Source organism: Podarcis tiliguerta (assembly GCF_965153285.1).
Source record: "Podarcis tiliguerta genome assembly, chromosome: 6".
NCBI classification, from domain to species: Eukaryota; Metazoa; Chordata; class Lepidosauria; order Squamata; family Lacertidae; genus Podarcis; species Podarcis tiliguerta.
Window position 1 is genome coordinate 39660723 of NC_139539.1, and position 26538 is coordinate 39687260.

Consider the following 26538-nt stretch of genomic DNA (forward strand, 5'->3'; position numbering starts at 1 on the left):
AGATTGAAGTGGTTGAGTTGGCACATACTGTATGGGCTGAGGCAATCTTTCAAGTGAACTGGTCTCAAGCTGTTGAGGGCTTGATATACCAATACAGTCGTATCTTGGATCCTGAATGCCTTGGTATTCAGACAATTTGGAACAGTGACTGTTCCGGTTTGCAAACGTTCTTTGGAACCCAAACATCCGATGGGGCTTCTTCCGTGGCTTCCGAACTTTCTGCAGTCAGTCAGAAGCTGCACTTTGGTTTCTGAACGTTTTGGAAGTTGATTGACTTCCAAGGGACGACTGTAGTAGCACCCACAGGGAATCCTATTACACTTTGAGTCTGTTTCACTTCACTTTTTTGTATACCACTTTTGAAACGCTGTATATATCAATGCAGCACTTTTTTGGGGGGGGGGAGACACAGGGGTATGCATACCCCTAAACATTTTGTGAATCTAATGGGAGAAGAAACTAAAAAATTTAAAATGTTTAGTTTATTCTCTAGCATGGTGAATGGTCAGTTCCGTTGCTACCCCTGAGGGTGGCCTAATTTCCTCTCACGGTGTTTCCAGAGTCTGAGACGGAATGAGAGTACCCCTAAACATTTTTTTAGGAAAGAAAACACTGTATAAATGCTTTAAATACCTCTGAAGTTTGAAATGTGGAATAAATAGGTGTCCTGTTTTGTGAGTTGATAGTGGCTGCCATGCAAAAGAGCATAGATTAGCTCCCATCAGTGATACCTTACATCAGATCAAGAGTTAAGTCAGAAATTAAATCGACAAACGCACAGAGTAAGGTAGGAGACCAGTGTGTAACCTGAGGTGGTGGAGTTGGATAGTTAGGTCTGTAGGATTGCATTGGGGTCATGGGCGTGAACCTCAGCCATTCTATGCCTCTGCTAGACCCTAGATTCTAGGCTAGCTGATTTCAGTCAAAACATGTTGTGACCATCCAATGTAACATTATTTGACTAAACAGCTTTACACCATCTCACTAGATACAGTGGTACCTTGGTTCTCAAACGTCTTGGTACTCAAACAACCTGGAACCCAAACACTGCAAACCCGGAAGCTCGTTTGTGAACTTTTTTCAGAAGCTGAATGTGCTCCGTTTTAAGTGTTACGATTCCGTTTTGAGTGCCACACTTCCGTTTTGAGTGTTACACTGATGTCTGTCTGTTTTTGCTATTTATTTTGTATTTTTGTTTTTAGGGCTCTTTTTGTTCTGTTTTTGTGACTGTGTGGAACCCAGTTCAGCTACTGATTGATTGATTGATTGATTGTGTGACTTCAGTACATTGTTTATTGCTTTCATTTTATGGATGAATGGTCTCATTAGATAGTAAAATTCATGTTAAATTGCTGTTTTAGGGACTCTTTTTAAAAGTCTGGAATGAATTAATCCATTTTCCATTACTTTCTATGGGAAAGTGTGCCTTGGTTTTAGAACGCTTTGGTTTTGGAATGGACTTCCGGAACAAATTAAGTTTGAGAACCAAGGTACCACCGTATAGTGATAATGTTTCATCCAGCCACATGGTTAGTAACAAGCACATTGCCTTAACTGAAAAGAATCCTGGGAGCAATAGCTTGTTAAGCATTCTAGAAATTATAACTCTGTGAAGAGTGAACTACACTTCCCAGAACTCTTCATGGGAAGCTATGTGCTGTATATGTATGGTGTGGTTCGATTTCTTTGTATACATAGTGGACTCACTTCCACAGTGTGGTGGCTTTTACTCATGGCAATTCATGGCTATTCCACTGCTTGCTATCCACACCAGTGAGTGGAGCTTGATGAAATGTATCCAGGGGTAGGCTCTGCCCTTCAGCCACTCCTCTCCTGTCCCACACTGCCTTTTTCTGTGGCTGAAACATGTGGGCTATGTTCTGCAGCAAAGCACAGGCTGACAGGACAACCATCTTCATTTCCCCACAGTGTCATCGGCATGACAGAAATGAAGAAGGGAGTAGGGGGGCACAGTTGATATTTAGCGGGTGCAGCATGCCCAACATATTTTTAAAGTGAAATCTGTATCCTGCTGCTGCTTAATGTGGGAGACTGGGACAGAAATAATAAAGGTTGCAAGGGCAAAAGCAGTAGAACAGGTATGTGGTCCAGGGGGCCTAGAGCAGTTTAGATGTCACCCGAATTTGACAGCACTGCTGTTTCCAAGGAAGGAAATCAGGCCTGAGTGCTCACTGGAAGGACAGATCCTGAAGCTGAGGCTCCAATACTTTGGCCACATCATGAGAAGAGAAGACTCCCTGGAAAAGACCCTGATGTTGGGAAAGATGGCGGGCACAAGAAGGGGACGACAGAGGATAAGATGGTTGGAAAGTGTTCTCGAAGCTACCAGCATGAGTTTGACCAAACTGTGGGAGGTAGTGGAAGACAGGAGTGCCTGGCGTTGCTCTGGTCCATGGGGTCACAAAGAGTCGGACACAACTAAACAACAAAGCAATCTTAAGCACTTCTGAGTCGGGTGCAAGCCCTGTTGAGCTCAGTGGGAGTTGCTAGGTTTTATTATCAAGAAGCTCTGCATCATTCTAGAGCAGGGGTCAAGCAACCTTTTTCAGCAGGGGGCCGGTCCACTGTCCCTCAGACCATGTGGTATTTTTTTTTTTTTGAAAAAAAAATATGAACGAATTCCTATGCCCCACAAATAACCCAGAGATGCATTTTAAATAAAAGCACACATTCTACTCATGTAAAAACACGCTAATTCCCGGACCATCCGCGGGCCAGATTGAGAAGCGGATTGGGTCGGATCCAGCCCCCAGACCTTAGGCTGCCTACCCCTGTTCTAGAGGTTTGAAGATGGGCAATGTTGAGGAGTATGCACTCTGCACATTCTAGGGCTGAGACCTGATTTCATTTTGCTTGTAATTATTCAATTTCAACTATATTTCTGGCCAACAGAGATAATCAGCCAGGGGAGAAGGGTGTAATGCAGCGTGGAATGCACAAAGCACCGTCTCTAACAGCAGTGAAGAGTACTAGAAGGGAAGAAGAGGGAGAAAGGGGAGCACATCGTCTCATCCCGGCCTTCCAACAATTCTAGGGCCAAGCAAGGCTCGCGGGCGCATAACCATTAATTATGAAAGTATCGCGATAAGTGTCACAAATTCGTAGGGAGGGGCTGAATCTGATTCTCCTTTCCCTCCAAAAACGTAGCCCAGCCTTTCTTATCGAATCTGCTGTTTGGCCTGGAGCCTATTGTTCCCCATAAGAAAAATAAATACACATAAAAGCGAATTCTGTCGTGCACGAAAGAGGACAGGGCTGTTGAATTATAGGGTCAGAATCCAAGCAAGCTGCTGCCGAATCTGCCATTGTGAAACCCCGGCGGGTTTTTCTGGCTGTTGTTGGCTGTCCGCTCTCATATCAGCTTTAGCAAGGAGCTCCCCTCCACCGCCTTCACTCCTCCCGCTCGCAGGGAAGGAGGCGGGGCAGCGCTTCCGTGATCGTTCGAACAGGCCAATGGGGCGCGGCGACGCTGCGAGGCAGCCAACGAGAAGCGTAGGGAGGAGATGCCAGCCGAATAGGTTGCACCGCCCTCTCAGCTCGGCGCATCCCCTCTACTGGACGAAGTGCGACCATTTTGCAGGGGGGAGAGGCGAGTGGTGGCGATTGACGGCGCACAGGAGCCAGATCTGGGGTGCGGGGCGGCGGCCTGAGTCGCTGGACCCGGGGACTGACGGCCCCCGGGAGGGCGAGCGAGAACGGCGCCGACAGGGCTCGGTTCTTTCGTCTCCTTAGGCACCCGTGCCCGCCTCAGGGCCTCCGTTTAACCCGCCGAGATGTCTAGGCCCGTCAGGTGAGTCTCCTTCGCGAGCGGCGTGAGGCCTGCGGGGCTGGCTCTGGCGGCCCTCGCTCCCGCAGGCCACCCACGGCCCTTCGGCGGAGGAGCGAATGCCCCGGGCCTCGTCCCACGCGAGAGGAGGGGAGGCGGCCTGGAGTCGGGTATGGCGGGAGAGAGGGGAGGGGCGTGTGCAGGCATGCAGCGTGCTGCTGCTCGGCGGTGGGGGGGGGGCGGGAGGCTATCGCACGCCGCCGCTGCCGCCGCCCTGCAGGTCCCTTCCCTACAGGATGCAATGCTGCCCCTGAAGGTTAGCGCAAGCAAAGTCCACGTCTCTGCGGGGGAAGGAGGGGTGGCTGCGCCCGAGGCTTGCTTCGTGCACGTCGCCCGCGAAAGCGTGGACGGGAGGCATGCCTCTCACGCGCGCCGCTGGCTCCGGAGAGCCACTTGCGCGCTTCCTCCGGAGGAATCTGGTGACGGAGAGGCACGGCCCTTTGCTGCGCCTCCGTGTTCCGAGCTGCAACTTGCAGGGGCGACGTGCTTTTTTCTGTGTCTTTTTGTACAGTATGGCTAGCACATCGGCGTGGGGGCGGGGGGCGGGAGCTCGCTCGCCAGAGGACAGGGTTCGTAGAGCCAAGGGAGTGCTCCCTAGTGGGGAGGCGGGCGTGTTTGCAATCAGTGCATTTCGCGAGGGGCTGGAAATGATGCTTCTTGCAGCAGTGGCTTCATTTAAGTAGACAAGAAACGCCGTTTTTAGACGCCTCCTGCGCTTCTTTTGGACTGTAGCAAGCCTGGAAAAGAAAAACTTTTGTGTTTAATTGTGTCTTTGAATTTCAGTATCTGTAGCATTTATGCCCCATTCTTCCCCCAAGGAGCTGAGTTTGGCATGCTTGTGTGTCCCTATATTCTCACAACAGCCCTGTGAGCTAGGTTGGATTAAAAGTGAGTGACAGGCCCAATGAGCATGATGGTTTACAGGGGATTGGAGCCCCATTCTCTCCATGGGGATGCAATAATTCAGGAGCAGGGCTGGCTCTAGGGTTTTGTGGACCCTTGGGCAGCAGGATATCAGTGGGGTACTTGTTCCCCTCAACCCAATATGATAGATACTTATAAAATTACTGCATTTTTTTTGTCTAGTTATGCTTATGTGGTAGTTGTACCCAGTTACTTGGGAGCAAGGTCCATTGAATTGAATGGACAAGGCTTCTGAGTGGACACATGTTGTGCTGTTAGGTTGCAATCTTATACACACATTTCTAGTAGCAAGTCCCATTGAACTCAGTGGGGCTTACTTCTGAGTAGAAGCTTACACATTGTTAATATTATCCAGTAAGGCTCTAGAAATCTTAGTGCAGTTTTCAAGCCATTTGGTGACTTCACAAATATTATCATATAATAAGGGTTTAAAATTCATGACATATGGATACTTGGACCAAGGCATAGGAAATGTTTTTGTTTCTTTAAAAAGCATAATGTATCTGCTTGCAGGTAAGTAGTTTGCCACCCTGCTGTTGATGCTGCCCTCTTCTGCTTGCTTTCTGACATAGACACACACTGATGAATGGGTGCACACATCAGCAAGTGACTGGTCTAGTACTCAGTCTCTTTCAGGGCCTTGCTTCTGCAGTGCACTGCTTGAGGCATGTCTTGATACACAGCCTCTGGTGCCACTGTCTTGCTTCCATGAGGATATGCCTCAGCAAAAGCAGCAGTCCGGCCAGCATGCTTTCTGCCCCCTTTTCCTAAAGGAGAGTGGGGGGGGGCTGTCTCGGCTGTAGAGCACAAAAATAGGCAGAGAAAAGGTCTGTCTTTGGTGTCCATACCTTTTGGCTTCACTACTAAGGCCAGCCAAAACCTGCTTATTATATTATTAATTACTTCCCAGATACCTCATAGGATTATTAGAGCCTATACTTTGATGCTGTATAGACATTGCCCAACATTGATGAACTGATTATGGTTAACAGCACAGTCCTAACCATGTCTACTCAAATGTAAATCCTTTGGATTCAGTGAACCTTACTCCTGGGTAAGTGGGGTTAGAGTTAGAAGCCTGAGTCAGACTTTTGTGGGTTGATTTTCAGCTACAAAAATAAAGTGTATTTATTTAGTTATTAATTGGAATGATACAGGAAAGCGCTCACAAAGCTACTCCATGGGTAACATTGTATCATGAGAATGTAACAAGATTTTGATTTGAGATTAGTAGGCCTGACTGCCACTTATTTTGCAAATGGAGTGAACTGCATTGTAAAGTGTTTCAATTGCAAGTGTGCAAGTACAAATAGCAGTGAGGATAAAGTGCACCCTTTGTGCATTTTTTAAGAAGTGAATTACTTAGCAAATCTCATTTTCTATCATGCTGACCGTAAGGAATATATAAATAGCTTTAGTCTAGGTTGAAAATAAAGTTTCCCTACAAAATCCTTCCATTCTACCATGTCAAATGCCTTTGCTGCATCCAAAAACACAAGTAGTCTTGGTGGTTTGCTTATATGTGCATTCTTGCTAAGGTTAATTACTTTTGTTATGCTTATATTAAGTTGTTTGCCATTTGTGATGTCAGTTTAAAATGGGTGGATGTAGCCAACGTTTATTTTGTTTAATAAGTCAGGATCCTTCCCATGATCTTCTAGAACAGAGCGGTCCAACCTCTCAGACCAAGTGGGTTGCAAGAGTACTTTGACACAGAACCTGCAGGCCACACACTGAATTAAATTTCCATATCATAAATTAAAGTATTTGTAACATAGTTAATGTTATTTAAATACACAATAGATCTAATATGTTTACTTATTAAACAAAATTTAGTACACAAACATATGTATGTGCTTTCATTAACAATGGAGACATTGAGTCCGTGTCAGGATAATAGGCGGGATATAAATAATAATAATAAAATTATTTTAGAAGCCTTCTAGTAAAAAAGATTGAAGCCTCTTGTGAAGCAAGTAAATAAATGCAGCCAAAGAAGAAGGTGTGGGGTGTTCAACCGCTGCCTCGTCCTCACCTGCCAGCTGGTTGCCACAGCGCTGCATGGACCAGCCTCCTGAGCAACATGGACCCCAGTATGATTCCCCCCCCCCCCATATTACAGCACTAAGCTCAGGATGAGCCCACAGTTGTGTCCCTGTCCTCCAGCACCCAAGCATTGCCCACTCCCCCACCAGCAGCACTCGGGTACTCTCCTGGCATCCATGGGTCCTGTTTCTAAACAAAACGCCGGAAGGCAGAGAAGGAGAACCTGTCCAAGGCAGGAGCACCCCTGGTTTGGAAGTGGTGAGCCCCCCCCCCCCAAGAGAAAGGAATATGGTTTGGATTGGCAGAAGGCAGCAGTGCAGCAGATTTAGGGACTGCCTGCTCAATGTCCTGGGTTGGGGGAAGCAGGAGGCTAGGAGTTTCAAGTCCCGAAGGGGAAGGCAACAAGGCCATGGCAGAATATCTGCCCTGAGAGCCCTGCCACTGGGCATTAGTCTCCTGCCCTCTGGACCCAGCCATGTACAAGAAGAGCAGAGGGGCAGTTTGTAATACACAGTGGCACACCATAGCCAATCAACCCCCACTACCAAACATCTGGCCGCTGTCCAGTCACCTGGCATGCCTGTGGCTGGGGAAGTGGGGGACCAGGACTTCAATGACACTGAAGTGTAACAATTCCCTGCTGCTGCTGATGGTGGTGGTGGTAGTTGACTGAGGTGGGGGAGAGATCTCAGATGTTGGGATTCCCAACAGTCCTTTGGTGCTTAGCAAGGGTCGCATGCGAGTTGCATGTTGGACCACCCTGTTCTAGAATATAGATACTATTTTAGTGTGTATATTTTATACATTTGTAGCTGTTTGATTGTCTTGCCTGCTCCAGACTCATTAATTCCCCTGTAGTATGAGAAAGAAGTTGATCTTGGTTTGGAATATACACGCAAACCCTTAGAAACGAGCTAACATGTAAATGAGCAGAGAAGCTTGTTTTAATTTGTGCAAATATTGAGTTCAAGGATATAAAAATTAAGTCCATAATTGGAAGCTATTGCTTTTTCAGAAATTGATTTTTATTAGCAAAAGAAACTTCAGTATGATAGCACTGGTTAAATAACACATAGGTTTCTAGTTGCTAATTTAATCCTCAGTTACTGTTGTGGTGGGACTGATAAGACTTCTAAAGGTTCAGTACATATTTAATTCACTGTCCTTAATACATTGACCTGTTAGCCTGGAGCAGATACTAGTTTGTTTCTTACTTCAGAGGATTGGAAACAGTTTGAAAGAGGGGCAGTCACTTGCGGTTTGTACACATCCCCCTGATCTTTCTGGTAAACATGCTTTTGCTTTTTTTGTTTTTGGCTAACTGAGTGTGAGAAAAGATTGTTTCTTATCCAATAATAACAGCTTTCATTTGTTACAATGTTCCTCTCTTATTTAATATCTTTCCTATAGTTGTACTGGGAAAATTTAAATAGGCTTGTGCAGCTTGGGGTACATGCTGCTTCATTCTAACAGTGGATATATTTGTAAGTATTGTTGATTGTACAAGCCTATAATGTGAACCTCATTGAATTCAATAGGATTTACTCCCAGGCAAGTGTGCAGGATTGAAGCCATAGGCTTTTTAAAGGAAATTTCATCAAGGCCAGCAGTACAATTTTTGCAAAGAAACATGTAATATAGTTTATAGGTGGTATCAAATAGTGATCCACCATTGGTGGAAGGAATCCCATCAGCAGGTATTTCTCAATTCCCCTCATGTCATTCCGTAAATATGCTACATCTGAGGCAGATTTAGAGGGATTGCAGAGAGCTCCAGGGGGAAGGGAGATAGCTGAATACTGCCTCCTTCACTCTTATGCCACAGAGTCACCACTGGATGTCACCGGATGTTCTAAAGGTAGTCAAAGGTAGTTCTAAAGGTAGATGAAACATAGAGTTGTGAAGTCAGTGGGTGGTGGAAATAGTGTGTGTGTTTTTTAAAAAAATACTCTTACGAAACATTTCTATTTTAGAATGCTTTTCAGTTTTTTAAATGTATGAAATAGTGCAGCATGGGGAAATAATTCTGATATTTGCCGTATTGAAGATCAACATGCATTATTTACACTGGATTCATTCTTACAACCAGACATTTCATCTTTGTCACACTGTACGTTTTGCATGCTTTCACCTATAGAGGGAATGCCTTTAAAATATCTCCAAATGACAGTGCAAGGGAACCACCATCCTATAAGCCAAACTAGACCCAGAAGGGGTCCTAATTTGGCTTTTGAGGCCATTTCTGCAAAACCATATCCACCTGCCTCGCATCTAATATCATATGTGATATGAGGTATGGGGCAGGCAAAGGTGCACCTTGAAATGTACAATCTAGATTACTAAGGATTGTCAGCTTTATAGTGAGCCCGGCAGCTGTGCTGTTGAGTTCCCGATCAGCTGATCAGCACTTACAGTAAGCCCCACACTGTTTGAAATCAAAGGAACATTTCTACTTTGAAAACCATCTTAAGTTCACTTTGCCTTGGTCGGACTCAACTGTCTTAAGAATGAAGTAGCAAACAAAAATGAAATGCAAATGACTAACAGGTAGAAAGTTACTGGGCAGACTAGAGCAGTTTCATTTGATGCAAATGAAATGCCTATATTTGGCAGGCAAAGTGTAAATACTCATATTTGAGAAAGTGTCAGATTAAATCTCCATTTGTTTGGAAAAGCCTCTTTCAACTCATTATATCAAATGGTAGCATCGATTCAGTTTAGAGAGTAACTGCAGTGGGTAACTTGATTACATCTAAACTATTAAATATTTAAGAAATGTAGTGCTTTTAATTATGAAAATTGAATTTATTTTTTTATTTAAAAATTTTTTTTATTCCTTTTGTATATTCACATCTTTGCCTTCTGCACTATACAGATTAAAAACCCTTAGAGCAGTGGTGTCCAAACTTTTTTCAAGAGGACTAGATTTGAGGAAGTAAAGGGCCGACCAAAGTTGTTAAACTTTTTTTTAGGATTGAAGTTGCTGAGGGTTTTTTTTTTTAGGATTTTACCTCAGGAAATAAACTGCTACAGGGGCCAGATTAAACCGACTGGTGGGCTGGATTAGGCCCCCAAAATGGACTTTTGACATGCCTGCCTTAGAGGAAGAAAGCACGCCTTTCCTAGCTCAGTAATAATTATGCAGATAGTAACTTTAACAGCTGATGTTAGGTTTGAACAGGCCCAATAAGTTTAAGAAATAAGCTGATGTGAGGTTTGAATGAACACACCAAAAACGTTAAATTATCTGGGCCATTCTGATATTTATTTTGCTGTTTTCCTAGAATTGACTCCTCAGTTTTATTCCCAAATTAGCTTTGTTCATTGTAGTGATGCAAAGCATAAAGTGAGTAAAGAGTGCTTGGCAACATCATTGTAAGTGAAGTACAGTAGTAATTTTGTTGAGGTCTTCTCAATTCACTTGAGTTAGTTAATTCATTTTTTAAGGCTTGTTTGATTTTCTGCAACAGGTGCCTACTGCTTAGAACATACTCCAAAGTCTTGCATAATAAGGCTAGGTCAAGAGTGGGGAACTATTTGTCCTGTTGGGCCAGATCCTTATTGGTCCCCTTCACTGTGGACCAACTTGACAGGTGGGTAGGACAATCCATCTGTCAAAAACATGTTCTCAAATGAATGGTAGGTGGGCTGTCATGCCCACTTGTCAAAGCCCTTTGCGCAGCACTCCCCAAGGGCTTGACAGCCAACTGGTGGCCAGCTGCTTGGAAACTGCAGCACAAGGAGCTTTCTACAGAAATTAGCTGTGTGATTTGAGTTTCCCATGGGAAACTCAGTTACCCAACTGATCCTGCAGGCTTGAACTCCAGCATGCTTGAAGCTGATGGTCAGTGACTTCAGCTCTCCTTTTTTCAGGGATTAGTTTTGTGATCAGGTTCTCCACAGGGAATTAGGTTGCACAGCCAATCCAACTGCATTTACCTGCCCTACACATCAAGTGGGTGTAGTATACATATTTTTAACTTCATTTTCTTTACCATGTCCAGTTTTCATATTCATCAAATATTACCATTACAATTATATGAACAAGTACTGTAATACAGTCAACTCTCAACATGCTAGGATTATGTTCTAGCGATAGTACATAAAGCCAAAATCACATATAGTCCAAACATGCTCTCCCAAGGTGAGTGAAATGGTGGGTAGGATTGCCAGCTCCCCCCACCTTAATTTCAATGTTATATCAGCTAAGCATGTAAAGCTAAATTTGTGCAAGATAGATGTGCTTAAGTTGTGAATTGACTGCATACAATTAAATTGGGTGTCTCTGCATTTAGAGCATCCCTGCCAGATAAGAACATTTGCATCAGAAGATGCACATTTCCAACATCAAAGATTCTTTTCATTTAGTTTTAGAATGGTTAAGTATCAGCTGTATGCCACTTTTCTCTTATAGTACGCATCAATAGCTTGAGTTAATTTTTCAAAATAGCCTATTTCTTATCAATATTTTTTAATTCCAAAATTCTCATTGATGTATTTTCTAGTTCCCTTTTCCAGAAATCTACTTGAACTATCTCGTATGAATAGGAAACTAGAAATTGTTTAAAGCTCCAGTAGACTAGAAAGCAAGAGATAGGTGGGAACCCCTGGGCGTTTAGAAAAACTGCTGTAAATCATTCTGAGCCCATGGAGTAGCAGGATATAAATAGATCACAGTGGAACCAATTTCCTCTCCATCCTTCAAAAGGGGAGGGAGACCCTGGATGGATGCTGTGTGCGCACGCACAATCACACACACACCCTCTCTTTCCCCCTCCCATTCCCCTTTGCATTGCAGTCCAGGTTAGGGGCTGGCTGAGCAGCTTCCTATGTTACCAGTCCTGAACAACCATCCCCCAAACTAAGGCTACGGCCAGGTGATTAAGATTTGAACTGTTAACAACCTAGGAGCTATGTGGGGGGAAGAGGAAAGCTGAGGCCTCATGTTGTCTAATCTGGAAGTATTGTGGGCACACTTAGCAGCATTGCAAAGCCTCTTCCACCCGCCATTTCCTATAACTTCAGTCATCTCTAAAAATGGGTGTATACAGTCATCAGTAGCAAAGGTTGCTGCCTGAAGTTTCTTGTTTCCTTCAGGAACCAAAGAGTATCCCATCTGTGTCATTTGGGTGCCTCTTTAAAGCGGTTTGATGGATTGAAATCTAGTCTACGAAAGCAGTATATTGGTGAAGGAGTCTTTGTTAGTAACATTAATTGTAGATGCTATAACATTTCAGTCTGCTTAAACTTCTGTATTTCTGCCCTTCTAGGAACAGAAAAGTGGTGGACTACTCACAGTTTCAGGAGTCAGATGATGCAGGTAAATTTAAAACTGTTGACAGTCTTTGGCAGCTACTTAAAGTGGTGGGCACTGCATGGTTTAAAGAGCAAGGATGCTTCTAAGGTGTTTAGTTTTATTCAGCCAAACAGTAAGCATAATGCTTTAGCAAGGGGTGATGCAGATGTGCTATCTTGAATAGGTATTGGGAGTTGCTAGTTTGGTCAACACATTGTTTTAGCATGTGGCTTTTTAATTTCCATTCCTCTGAGGCTCTCTTCCTTCTTGGAGTACTGCAAGTGAATTATATTAATGTTTCTGGAACCTCTACAGGATTTTTTTCTTCCTTTCTTGGAAAGCACACATGCTGTTACTGTCTGATGAATGAAGCTGCTATGGTGGTAATTAATGAAAACAAAATATGGTGCTATCCTATGTTGTTTCTAATTTTGTTTTGTTGGCTATTCAGTTATAACTTGTGCAAGATCTTCACCAATCAAGAAACAACAAGAACTTACCAAGGCATTTAAAGCCAACCAGCTGTTTGTGTGTCTGTCGAGCTCTTAACTATTGTAGTTTGGCTTATGAATTAGGTTTGTATCCAAGCTAATCCTGCTCACAGTAGACCCATTGAAATTTATGAACGTAAATTATTCATGTTCATTAACTCCAGTGGATTTACTCTGACTAGGACTGGCATTGGATACAACCCGTAACCATTTACCATCTTTCTTTTTTTAAAAAACCAAAAACATACCCCAATAAAATTCATCATGACAGACAGACTGTGGCAGTAGGCATAAGTGCAGTATTTTTGTGAAACCTGTATTTCAGTTTCTACCTTCCTTTTTATTAATTGATATGCTTTATGCACCATCACTCAACAGGTTCCGAGGGCAGCTCTCAGTATTGCAGCCAAATATTAAGTATTGTATATTGTTCCTCCTCCAGGAAACTTTATATGAACTGAGTGTGCCTTAGAGCACATCACATCCAGGGGTCCACTGTGGCTTCAAGTTGCAGTGGATTGGGAGCAGTGGGCAAAATACTGTGGTGCGTCCATCATTATTCTTCACATGAAACCCTGATAATTTGAGAAATCCTTATTGTATGACACTACTGTTCACCTGTGTATAAAAGCAGTTGTAAAAACAATTGACAACTGCTCACTGCTATTTGGATATAAACCAGATAGTCTCCTGTGGTCTGCCAGACAGAGAAATTGAGAAGTTAATGAGATCTGTATTCAAAGGGTAGATACGTAATCTGGGGAACCGGGTTCTCGTCTCCACTCCTCCACATGCAGCTGCTGGGTGACCTTGGGCCAGTCACACTTATTTGAAGTCTCTCGGGCCCTCTCACCTCACAGAGTGTTTGTTGTGGAGGAGGAAGGGAAAGGAGAATGTTAGCCGCTTTGAGACTCCTTAGGGTAGTGATAACGCGGGATATCAAATCCAAACTCAATGAAACTGCCATGTTATTTTACTGGGGCTTTTAAATATTCTCTTGAGTGTTAATTTCCTCTAAGTATGAGTTTATTTTAAAAATCTCATAAATTGCTGTTTAATAGGCATTACTTGCATTCCATATCCAAACTAATTAAAATACAGACAACTTAAAATGAACCATAATAATTGCAGAGAATCATCAAATCCAATCTAAAAGACTACTAGGTTTTCAGCAGCCCCGATTTTCAGTTGTTTCATGGCATTTTAGCAGGATGCTGTGCTTACTGTTAATCTTTCATGGTTATACCATTTAATTATACTAACTTGCAAACCTGTAATCATCCACAACACCTGTTTTATCCCACTTACAATATAGATGAAGAATATGGCAGAGATTCAGCCCCTCCAGCCAAGAAAATTCGTTCATCACCAAGGGAAGCAAAAAATAAGAGGCGGTCTGGAAAGAATTCTCAGGAGGATAGGTAAGCAAGATCTCTACTACTTAAGTTTGTTATATAGGTGGCTTTAACTTGAGGACCTATACACTTTTCCAACTTAGTTTGGATGACTAGGGAAAGGGATTTTTTATATATATACAGAAAACGACAAATATAGTGCCCTATACTGTGTGTTTCAATAAAAGCACTTCAGCTTTTTTTCAAATAAATTGTGGTTCTCTTATTCTGGACTTCTTGCCTTTCCTCTGAAATGGGTTTTGGATTTTTTATAAGCTGGTAGAGTAAGCAGGGGATTGTTGCAAACTTCAAAGATAAATACCATTGCTATGCAGATTTTATAGTTAAAATTTGTATTGTTTCCTTCAGAATTCTCCCTCCTTGCAACTTGGGAAGCACAAGAGTTGCTTCAGCAATTAAGCAAAATTGCTTGTTGTCTGAAAGCTATATTTAGAATGATGCAGTATAAAAGTACTTTAGTAAATATCTTTTTATTCCTGGAGTAGATAATAAACTGAATAGAATTAATAAATTCAGTCAGGTCTTTTTGTTCAGATGAAACAACCTACCTGCTTTCCTCCTTTACCTTAGAATGCACTAATAATAAAATAATCTTCATGGTTGTACTTGAATTAGATCTACTAATTTTCCTTTTCACAGTGAAGACTCAGAAAAAGATATGAAGACAAAGAGAGATGATTCTCACTCAGCGGGTAAGTTATGCATCTTACTATATAGATAACCAGCTGGAGTTCTTTTCCCTGCCATTGCTTCTCTCAGAAATGTTGACTGTGTTCTTCTCTAAATTGTCTGTAACAGTATCAAATGCACTTTCCTTTGTTCTGCGCTTGCTCAGTGGTCTTTAGCATTAAAGCCTGGAATACTCCACCATTTCTGATTGTGCTTCCCTGCAGTAGAAGGCTAAGAATAACTTTTATCACCATGTTTTCCTCAGATGAAGATTTTGGCAGTGAGGATGACTTAGGAGCAGATGATGGCAAAGCAGATAGTGACTATGAGAGTTCTCAAAAGAACAAAAAAGGGAAAAAGGTGAAACCCGACAAGAACAAAAGAGCAACTTCCAAATCCAGGAAAAGGGCTGCAGGTAAAGGCTGTGTAAATCAAGTTAACTATGACCTGGTTTGCATGTCACATTCAGCCATAGTTAAAATCATGGTTCAGTGGGAATGAGCATTGTGCTGGGTGCACGCTACTGAAATCAGGGGCTTCACTTCTCTCCTCTCCTCTCCTGCTTCTGCCATGTTTCCAGGAAACAAGCTGTGCTGTGGCTTGTTGTATTGGCTCGTGGTTTGTTCCTCTCCAAAGAAACCATGAACAGAAGCCAAGGTTTGTTCTTGGTTTACCATTTATGGTGTGTTTGGAGAAAAACCAGGGATGCATGATTCACATGACATAACTAGCAAGCCCATAGTTTGTTTCCTAGGACAAGGGAGGAACAAAGTGTCTGTGTTTTCAACAGTGTGCAGAAGTGCCCTGCACATTCACATTAAGCCAGGGATGGAGAACCTCAGGTGCTGGGGACAAATGTGGCCCTCTGAGCTTCTTTATCTAGCCCTCAAGACACTCTCTGTCCCCAGGCTACAACCCTCATTGGTTCTACTCTACTGTCTTGAGTGGATTTACCTGGCTGGAATACGTCCTTGAACTGTGATGAGGCTTCTTGCTTCCATGTTAGAGGATGGAGAGGTATAGGAGAAGGAATAGAAACCTCTGGCTTTTGCTTGCCTGAAATGTAGCCTACTATAAGAGGAATATCCATTGCTCCACTCACTTTTGCCTTTAATCTCCACCCATCACTGGCATTTGACCCATTCCAATGTGACCTCAAGCTAAAGATGTCCCCCACCTGTGTATGAAGCAGTAGGTAATGATATGTGCAACCTGACCTACATTAAACTTCAGTTTCCTGCAATATATTTGTATCTATCGATTCGGTTAATGCCTATCAGTGCAAGCTTAGCCATGTCTGCTGATAAGTAAGTCAGAGTAAATTCAGCAGGGCTTATTCCCAGATAAGTGGTGTCAGGATTGCAGCCTTAATACATGTCATCACCTGCATAACATCTTACATAGACAATTTCAGGTAATTCTGTTTCAGAAAACTGAGGATCCATTTCTTACTTAATTTAGCCAACTCGGCATATCTAAGCAACCATACATATTAGGTGTGTGAATGGAAGACTGGTCAAGTTATACCTAAACTTGTTGAAGAATAAATATTATTGCACATTCTGCTTCCTCACTGGACTTGCTTCAAAGCTTTTTGTAGCCTGTGCTGCTTAGCACAGTCCCTTCAGCCAAAGGATATACTGTACATTAAAACATTCATCCGTTTTGAATAAAAATACACAAATTTATTTGTTAACACAGTAGATGGATAATTTAGAGATTTTTACATTTTTATAATATGAAGAGAACAATATATGTTAACAAACCAGAAAGAGGAACTGAGGGAATTCATAGGGGGGGTGGGAGGGGGGTATACGGGGGCGGCAGGGGGAAAATTGGGGGGGATACAATTGTTGGAATAATTTGTTATGTGAAAATGGTTAATAAATTTAAAAACAAAAAACATTCATCAGTAACTGTTCTTAGGCCACAATCCACTGTGCTGGGGAAGGCTTCCCCCTCTGAGCTCAAAAAGACCTCTGATCACAGAGTTATGGCGAAGTCACTCTTCCAAGGGTGAGCTCCCTGTTCTGCCTGCTGAAATGCCCACAAAAATCTCCAGAACAGAATGCTTTGGGGGGGGGGAGGGATCCTGAGCCAGCCCCACCACTATCACTTGGCAGCCTCAGGCCCAATCAGCTGCTGAACTCGTGCCTTGCTGCCTGGTGAAGGTTGGGATTGTTCTACTCTGGGCCGGCCAGCCAAAGACATTTTGGCACCTGAGGTGAGCCACAAAATGGCAGCCCCTCCCCGCCAGGGAAGAAGGGGTGAGTGAAGATCTACATCAGGTATAACAAGTAAATGATGATCTACATGGGGATCTGCTGCCCCTGTGGATCCAGCTGCCTGACATGGTCGCATCACTTTACCTCCTGGGTGAGCTGGCCCTGGCTCTATCCATCCTTTTCTGTCCTCATTTGATTAGCATCTTAGTTCTGATTTTGGTTGTACTTCCCTTTTTAAAAGAAAGAAAGAATCGATGTTTATCCACAAAGCTTTGCTACCTTTTCTCGGATGAGAGAGCCAGAGAAGGGAAATGAACAGTATGTTATGTAAAAACTAGCCCTGCTTCTTGTTGTTGTTTAGTCGTTTATCGTGTCCGACTCTTCGGGACCCTATGGACCAGAGCACGCCAGGCACTTCTGAGCCCTGCTTCTACTGAGTTCCATTTCCAGTGTAGAGAGCAGCAGGTTAACCAGTGCTGGGTGTTCCATTATTTACCATTACAGATGGGTATTTTGCATGGAGACAACTTCAGAATGATTGAAAATTAGAAGCTTTCATATAAGTTTGGTGTTCAGCAAATCTGAATTATGTCGTGAATAGATAAGCCTTTATTTCCCCCTAGTTTCTTCCCTACCCCAGTTGGAAATGTGTGCTGTACTGTCCATCTTCAATGTTCTTTGGTGACTTTATAACAGAGGACAGTGAGGATGAGAAAGAAGATCAGAAAAATGTGCGCCAGCAGCGACAGGCAGCATCCAAAGCTGCTTCCAAGCAGCGAGAAATGCTCATGGATGATGTGGGCAGTGAGGAGGAAGACCAGGAAGAGGAGGAGGCATCGTTTCAGGAAAGTAAGTGGCACCGAACGGCACACACAAATGTAAAATAGAAGTGGGTTCGACAAATTACATCCATGCTTGATCTATCCAGGCTAAGCTGCCAAGGTAGGCAAACTTGACATTTCTGCTTCTTGAGTATTGAATGCACTTCATTGTTAATGTACTTAGTGTCCAGCTTGGCTGTTGACAACAAAGAGGGAAGGGAAAACAACGCTGTCCCTCAAGTTCAGGGTCCAAATCTTTTAGGACATGTGGAGAGCTTTTAGTCAATATTTCTATTAGCAACATACAAACTTGCCATATTCGTCACTGTTTTATCTTCAGCACTGGACAACAAACTGAACAGGCCACTTTGATTACAAATACCATCCTATCTGGCTTCAGGAGACAGTAAAGGGCCTCAAATCCCCTTGTGTACATGGTTAGCAATTAAAAATCAATATGTGGTAAAATGCCTGCACCTCAGATTTTATTTCTTGCTTGTTCTGTTGTGCAAATTGACATACCCTTGCTCTAAATGATGAAAAGTGGGGACCCATTTGATATTTGCTGTGAATGTGTGCAAATAAACAAGAGAAACCCAGTGAGCTGATGAACTAGAATCATGGACATCTGGATTCAAAACCTGGAAGTCTGTTATAGGAAGCAGTAAGCTACTGCTATTCCATATATAATATGTTACTGGTGTTTGCTTCCGAGGGCACTTCTACAGCTTGCTACAAGATGGAAGACCATATTGAACAAGAGAACAGACATAGGCTGGGAAGGGAATTCATATAGAACCTACAGCGGCTGGCATAGGAAATGGTCAGGATGAGCCTCCATGTAATTGCTCTTGAGGGAAGGAGAAATATGCCTATGCCACTGCTGTTTTAAATAATTGTGCTGCTTGTCACCAGTCATAAAGCAGATTTACATGAGGAAATACTGAGGCGCAGAAGTCCTGATTTCTCCAAGTTCTAGCAAGTATGTTACAGGATATAGAAGCCAAGAATGCTGACTTCTATCCCTTGATCAACCTACCAGACTTTCTCCCCCATTCTGTCTCTCTTCCAAGTGAACAAGGACAGCCCTTCTTAGAGACATTTCATTCCTCTCTCTCTGCACAGAAGAGTCTGGCAGCGATGAAGACTTCCTTGTGGAAGATGATGATGATAGTGACTATGGCAGTTCAAAAAAGAAGAACAAAAAAGTGGCTAAGAAATCCAAACCAGAAAGGAAAGAAAAGAAAATGCCTAAACCAAGGCTAAAGGCTACAGGTGAGCTCAGCTTGCTTCCCCTTTGCACCTGTTAGGAATAACATAATGGAAATTTGCTTGCAAGTGCTTATGTTTTCTCAGCTCTTCATCTCTTGTGCTTGAAAGAATAGGAAGCAATCAATTTTCAACTAGCAATTTATCCCTATTAACATACATGGCAGTCTGTATAATGTGGTAGAGCTGATTACTGGAAAGTTCTTGTATGGATTGCTCCTGATTTCAAAGAAGCTAGTGGCTGTATCAGGATGGGATTCTATGACTTCTTGGTTACCAGTATTGTGTTCAGACCACTTGCCAGTGCTGATTAAAACAGGTGATGTTCGTGCCTACCAATCCTAATAAATTCCCTTTGTTCCATTAGGCGTGAAAATAATATGGTGAATCTTAGCACAGTTCCAGGTGTATCCAAAGCTACATACATCCTGAAAGCATAAATACTCATTTGGTTAAACCTTGTCTTAAGAAAAGTGTAAGCACAGTGCGGGTGGAAATTTTTTGGGAGGCTTCGATTGAATTATCTAAACAATTACTTGGATAACGGGTATGCCCAACTGTTATGTTCCTTTAAATATCAAATGTATCATGATTCTAGGAGAAAGGAAGAGATGGTGCTCCTAACCTTTAGCTGCTATACAGAAGGAGAATTTTAGAATAAATGCATTCACGCTGGCTGTGTTTTCAACACTTGAAATGCTGTGCATTATTTAGGAGTATGTGCAACCATGTTATTGCCACATGCCCAGCTTACATTACACTAACCCTGTGATGCCTTCGTATTTTAGTGAAAGTTATTCTGTTTCAAATTTGCTTTTATCATAACTGGCTGCTTACCCTTGGAGAAGAGAAAGATGGTGAGCATCAGTTCTAAGAAAGTTTTAATGGCACCTTTAAGAAGGATGTGGGAGAGGGTGCCTCATTGCTGGCACATTTTATTGCTGACACAATAGCAGGCTCTCATAAGTCTTTTTAAAATAATAATTAAAAAAAATACGGTTCTTATTAGGAGGAATTGGGCATTGTACTGAGCACACCAAGCCCAAGGAAGACAAACAGCCAGTAGCTTAATTCTTTACTGACAGCATGCACTAGAGTAGCTCCTAAGGTGCACCAAACACACACACACACATACTTATGGCAACTGAATAACTGGTACTCCTTCCCCGGGCTTGTGCTCTGAGCTGGACTGTTGCGTCCACATGACCCTGCCTCCACCCACACTTAAGTTCCCTTCCCTGACAGGGTACACACAAACAAGCTGTGACTTCTACACTGAAACCGCCGCTGTGCCTGTCTCTTCAAGCCCGTCCTGGTCCTGGGAGACAGCAGGGAAGGGGACGGAGGGGATTCTACCAGCCTGCCCCTCTCAACAGTTTCTTCCTCTGCTCCTGATGCATCCTGCACCCCTTCCACTGTCTCTGACTGTTCAGACACTTGGTCCAGACCAAGCTCCTGCCTCACAGGTGGCACAAAACCCCATAAATCACTGACACCCCCCATCAGCCTCAGGGGGCCTCTGCCACACACTTCCTGGAGCCCTGACAAGCACCATTTTGTAGGAATTTAAGCTATGTTCAATAGTACTAATACATTTTCATTCCTACATTACCAGATTGAAAAGTTAAGAAAGGAAAAACATATTTTAAAATGTGCTCAGAAGCTGATTTTTTTTTTTAAAAAAGCACTAATTGTAAGATTCTTTGTTACATTTTGATGCTTTTCTTCCTTCAGTTACACCTAGTCCAGTGAAGGGCAAAGGGAAGGGAGGCCGTCCCACAGCTTCAAAGACATCAAAAGAAAAGACCCCATCCCCAAAAGATGATGACGAAGAGCCCGAAAGTCCTCCAGGAAAGAAGAAATCAGTTAGTCCTCCTCCAGACAAATCTGGGGATGAAGGATCTGAAGATGAAGTCCCCTCTGGTGAAGATTAAATGGTGGTGTGGGAGAGAAACTTTTTTTGAGAGAGCGAGAGAGAGTAAGGAAAAGAGAATATACTTAGGGGGTAGAACATGGTTTTGGTTGTGGCTTGACTCATGGGCTGTGAATGCCACCTTTACTTTAGCTGTTTTAATAGTACAGTGCTTTCTTCTTTTTTTAAGAGAACCTTTACACAATAATGATTTGATGTCACAGTCTCTACTGGCCATTCCGTTCTCCCCAACCAAATTTGAAAGCCATTTAGATTTAAATTAACAGCATACTAAAGATATATTTTTGAAGGCTTACTGCAGTTGTAAAGCAATAAGGATGAGGCTGATACTTGGAAATCATAGTTAACTAATGGTATAGGTTTTCCAAAGCTGCAGAAATTCTTCTAGGGCAACTGTTGCTTAATTGAATCCAAAACAAATATATTATTGCACATTGCATTTCCTTTGACATAATTAGTACATGAATTAGTTTGAAATCCATCATGGGTTTTAAGTTCCAATACTCTGAATGTTTGGGGTTCCACAGTCTTGTTTTAATGACCATTTGGTCTGTTCTATTTTCCAGTCTTCTGAAAGACCCTACCTGTTCATGCCGTAGATACTATTGCTGCTTATTGATAAGGATAGGATTCCAGTTGGCAGAACTGCATTCATTTTTTCCCTGAGTCTCATTCGTTTTGAAATGTCCATCTTTTTATGCTGCTTTGAAGTTTTGCATAAAATTTAAAGCTTGGTTTCAGGGAGATTTTTGGAAGCTGGAACAACTGTTTTGAAAAGTTGGGATGGGAGGCTGAGAGAGGTATTCTTTAGAAACGTGGAAGTGACTATATATTGGCACAGTGTCTTTTTCAATCCAAGAGTCATGGCTTAAGTACTCCTTTCCCTGAGATCCTCAAAAGTCAGACTACACAGCTTCCACCAACAAGGAGTTTAATTTATCCTGAACCATCATTTCCTTGCTTAGTTTAGTTTCCCCTGCTTTCTGCTTTCTCCATTGCTAGATCTTACTTATTCTCTAGTTAGCAGAGGCTATATACCTAGGATAAGTGAGGAACAGAGTGTGAACTGGAAGACATGATGTAGAAGAAATAGTGCATCTCAAAATCAGGATATCTTTCCAGTGCGCAAAACAAGTTTTCACTGATGTATCAGTATTGCCAATTTAGACACAAGACAGATTTTGCTTTTCAGTCCCAGGTAAAGGAACTGCAGTATTAAGTGTGAGTTGGAGTGCCATCTGCTTTACATCTTCCATTTTGTACAGTTGCAGTAACACTTTCAACCATAATCTCTTTGCAAATTGATTTTGAGTCTCAGTGTTCTGAAGCCAGATCCTTTGTCATCTGTGCTAAGATGGTTAAAAGTATAGAGAATGCTATTCACAAGCATCCTCTTCAAGGACAAGGTCTGCTTGACTAGTATTGTAAGGCCATGCAAAGAATATAAAAGCAGTGAAATACCATGTAGGTTCTTTCTCTCACACATGCATACACACACATGGCATAGGTATGTGCTTTTAAACCTTGGCTTATTCAGACTTCTGCTATTTATAATAGCTCTACTTGTGTCTACATGACTTCCACTTTACATCTGCTTTGGGGTTTAGTGAAAGAACACAAATTCCTCCTGGGTTGGAGTAACAGTTTTGAAGTTAGCATATGTGTTTTTTAACAATAACTAGAGAGCAAAAATATCTTGAGATCCTCCGTGGACAGAAGCCAGTCCATCTTGACTCACATTTGCCAATTTAGCCAAAGCTTAATTGGCTGTGTAATCTGGGTACTACAGGCATGAAGACTGTATTGCTTCTTTCAGAGTGTTGAGTTCAAAGTGGTAAACGTATCCTATACTGTAAATGAAGCACTTGGTGACCTAGTCTATTTAGCTGCTCCAAATGTACACATTTTTGAGAGCTTAGCTCTAGCCATTATGATCAGCCAACTGCTTATTGCTGTCTGAATATGTTTCTGATGCTGATTCACTTATTTTGAAAAATGTGTGTCTTTTTTTTTCTTGGCATCCTTTCTTTAACACATTCAACAGTGTATAGGATGCATAAGAAAGTCATCAAGACTCCTGTTTTTTCTTCTTCATTTATTTGAACCCATTACCCCCTTGAATTTTTAAAAACAGTTCTGTGTATCAGATATTGTACATGATGGAGAGCAGGCTATTTTATGTTGAATCTGTGAAAACCCAAACTATATGCTATGATTTTACTGGGTTCTGCATATGTCTCCCTGGAAGCAAATATTTAGAATATTGTGAGTGAAAACATTTAACTGCTTTCTCTCACCATTCTTTATAGTCCAGAGATGGAAGGAAAGTGTTTCCCTCCTGCAGTCCATGTAACACTAGCAAAATAATGTCAATATTTTAAACTTGTAATTCTAGTTTGCAAAATCAGTTTTCTCTGCCTCTGTGTATATGGCTTCTGAGTGCAGTATTCTAGGGATGTGATAGCCGTATCAGTTCACTAGTTTGTCCCTTGGAACAAGTATTGCCAGAGAAACAAATCGGTATACTTCGGTTTGTGTTACTGTACATCGATTGCTTCCTGGGAGTGGCAGGTTATTTAATAAGATTTACTACAAATTTGCTGAAAAACCAAAAGCAAATATTTTCAGTGTATCGTAAGTTTTAGCTTTGCAAGCAACTGTGAAAGCAGTATGGGTATAAACAGAATTTTAGCAGGGGTTTGAAAGGGTTTTTGCAGCTTACCTTGGGGACTTGAGGAGATAGTGGTTGCCATGGTGCTGAAGAAACAGCCTGCACACCTTAAAGGTGAATATCCAAGTATACTCTAGGATGGCTTTTACTTTTCAATCTAATGTTTTAGGGCAAATCAATAAAACTTAAATCAAGGGGCTTAGTGCTCAGTTTAATCTAACGAACGAATCGTGTATAAATATATTGGGAGAGATGGGAAAATGTATATACATTCAGGTGGTCTGTAAACCCTTCTGGAATTGTTAGTAGGGAAGATGTGATGCAGATACTGAATATACTCAATTGTGATATGCCTGCACCAAGTACGGAAAGGTTTAATTATGTGGATTGAAAGTACTTTTTAAAACTTAATTTTAAAGCATGACTCCCAAGTACAACAAACAGCTAAACTAAGGAGTGGAGGTGGGGCAGGACAAGAGCTATAACATGCTGGAAGCTTATGAGCTGTAGAAATTGGTGCTTTTGCTTTATGTAATTTTTCTGTGGAGTGTTTATTTTTTTAAAACAAATCATAATGTTGGCACATTGTTTTATAAAATAAAAGGAAATTGATTCCTATGATTTTAGCTATTTGGAAAGTTACATTAGTGCTTTGTGGAGGAATTTGACTGTTTCCCCCCTTCCCTCCAAATATTCATTGAATAGGCTCTGTGTGGGGCTTGGGTCCACCTGTTACTGAAACCCAACAACCCTTCCCTCTTCTCTTCTCTCCCCCCTCCTCTTCGGGTTGCATTTGGAACAAACAACTTGTGGAATCTTGGGCCCAAATGGAAACTGGATAGCAAATCTCCTCTTGGGCATGGGGTATACTTGTAATAATTTAAGGACCCATAATTCACTAAGCTGACAGTTGCCATTGGTATTCCTCCTTTCCCCCCATTCTCATTTCAGTTTGCTTCACTGGGTAGCTCACACTTGGTTTTTCTTCATGAAACTTCTCTGTCCCTTGAAGCAGAGGTTTTGCCTTTCAAGTCTATTAAAGCATTCACTATATGCTGTGTTGACCACTGTTGAGAGTACCTGTTGCCCCACCTGCCCCTGTACAAAACTGTAGAAAATGGAATGGTTCCATCAGTTTGAGCATGCTTGGTGTGACTGCAAGATACCATTGTGCATATGCTTTGTATATCTGGGGAGGGATTTTTTATAGGGGTTTGGGGCAAAACAATACGCAAACTTGCTTTAAGCCACAATAACATGAAAACCCCTTCAAGTATCTTGTGTGAATGGGAGTGGGTGTGCGTGTAAGCGTGCATGTGTGGGTGTCCGTCTGACAACTTAATGTGTGTTAGAAATTTGTGAACTTTACTTTTCCCGCAGAAACAGTTATTACAAAAGTTGTATATAAGAGAATTACATAATTTGTTTACCAGGAACATGTCACAGTAAAACCCTGAACTATTCTCAAATGTAAAGAGGTTAAAAAAAAGACTCCAAGTGGGGCAACTGCCCTTGGCATCAGCTACAGGTTGATGAAATGGAATGCAGTGGATATTTGTCTTGGGTGTTCACTACCCTGTTGAGTTCTTGGTCTCCCCTGGATTTTTTTCATGGCCTTGAAAGACAGGCTGCTGACTAAAATATGGCACTTCAACTGGTCAGTTATCTGAAGGAATATTGCTAGACAGGATGCCACAGTCACCAGTCCTATTAATAGCCAATAGGGTTGTCATTCCCTTGACAATGAAATCTGCAGCATGGTACTAGAAGTTCAGTTTGAATGTAACATTAATGCTTTATTTAAAAAATGCATTTTTTTAAAGAAAGGGGGGGTTGAAGTGAACATGACGTTGTTGACCATGTTCGTGAATTATAGATGCAACATGCATTGGTAGAATTGTGTGATGGTCTTTTGTGCTACTTAATTTTACATATTCCAGTCTCTGTATGTACTTGCAATTAAAAAAAAATTAACAAACCTTGCTTTGCTTTTTATTGAAGGGTTCCCAGGACTGCATATCTGCTCCTGAGCTCTGTTTTAAGTATGTGTATCCTTGGCTTGTATTTTGTATTAAAAGAGAACATGGAAAAGAACCCTTTATTGTTCAGCATGTTGGATTTGTGTCCCCCTCATTTTTTTCTCTTTTTTTGGGAATATATTAAGCAACTTATTCTTCTGTATCTTATTTTCTTTTGTAAACTTCTTGGTTTTGTTTAAAAATGGCTTTATAAAAGGGCTTTTATAACCCATAAATATGCCTTCTGTGGTTTTTCCACTCCTTATTGTATAATGCCTAGCATCAGTTCTGCATTTGCTTTTAAAAAAATCATTAATAGTCTGCAAGTAAACTTAAAAATTCTGTGTTAAGACCACTTATCTTCTGTCCCGAGGATTCATGTTCAGGGTGCAGCTATTCTTTAACAGCGTAATGCTAATGATATCCACTCTGAAGTAAGTCCTTTTTAATTCAGTGGGGCGTACTCCCAGGTAAGTGGGGTTAGGACTGCAGTCTAAGTCTCTAATGTACATAACTACTTCAGCAGTGTATTCCTACACACACTTTACTCAGAAGCTTTGTTCAGTGGGTCTTACTCCCTGCTTTGTTAGTGTGTTTATGATTGCATCCGGAGGGTGAAATAATTTGAGATACCTTTGAAATTACAACCATATGCAAATCGCAGTGATTTATCCTGCATAGTTATGGCACTGCTGTGAATTTGAAAAACAGTTTTCAGTAGATATGCAGGACACAATGGATACTACATCCAGTCTTGTACACAAGCAGAAGTCTACACGAGCAGAACAATGTTGGCTACAAACTAATAACTTGCTATGTCATCCTTAGAACTTTATAGTAATGCTAGCAAAGCAAATGAGTATTTGAAATACTATCTTTGATTTACAAGTGAAATAATTAACTACAGTATATG

At 41.9% G+C, this 26538-nt stretch overlaps 1 protein-coding gene across 2 annotated transcripts; it reads left to right on the plus strand.

Moving 5' to 3' along the window:
• Window positions 1–3515: 3515 nt before the first annotated feature.
• NUCKS1 (nuclear casein kinase and cyclin dependent kinase substrate 1) lies at window positions 3516–25861 on the plus strand. Of its 2 annotated transcripts, XM_083446171.1 has the most exons (8): window positions 3530–3811; window positions 12088–12137; window positions 13920–14025; window positions 14659–14711; window positions 14954–15103; window positions 17610–17762; window positions 18860–19009; window positions 20738–25861. In XM_083446171.1, the coding sequence occupies exons 1-8, from the start codon at window positions 3795–3797 to the stop codon at window positions 20935–20937; spliced, it is 879 nt and encodes a 292-aa protein (XP_083302297.1). In that variant the 5' UTR covers window positions 3530–3794; the 3' UTR covers window positions 20938–25861. The 2 variants fall into 2 exon arrangements, with proteins under 2 accessions (XP_083302298.1, XP_083302297.1); XM_083446172.1 differs by lacking the exon at window positions 18860–19009 and having other exon boundaries at window positions 3516–3811.
• The last annotated feature ends 677 nt before the right edge of the window (window positions 25862–26538 follow it).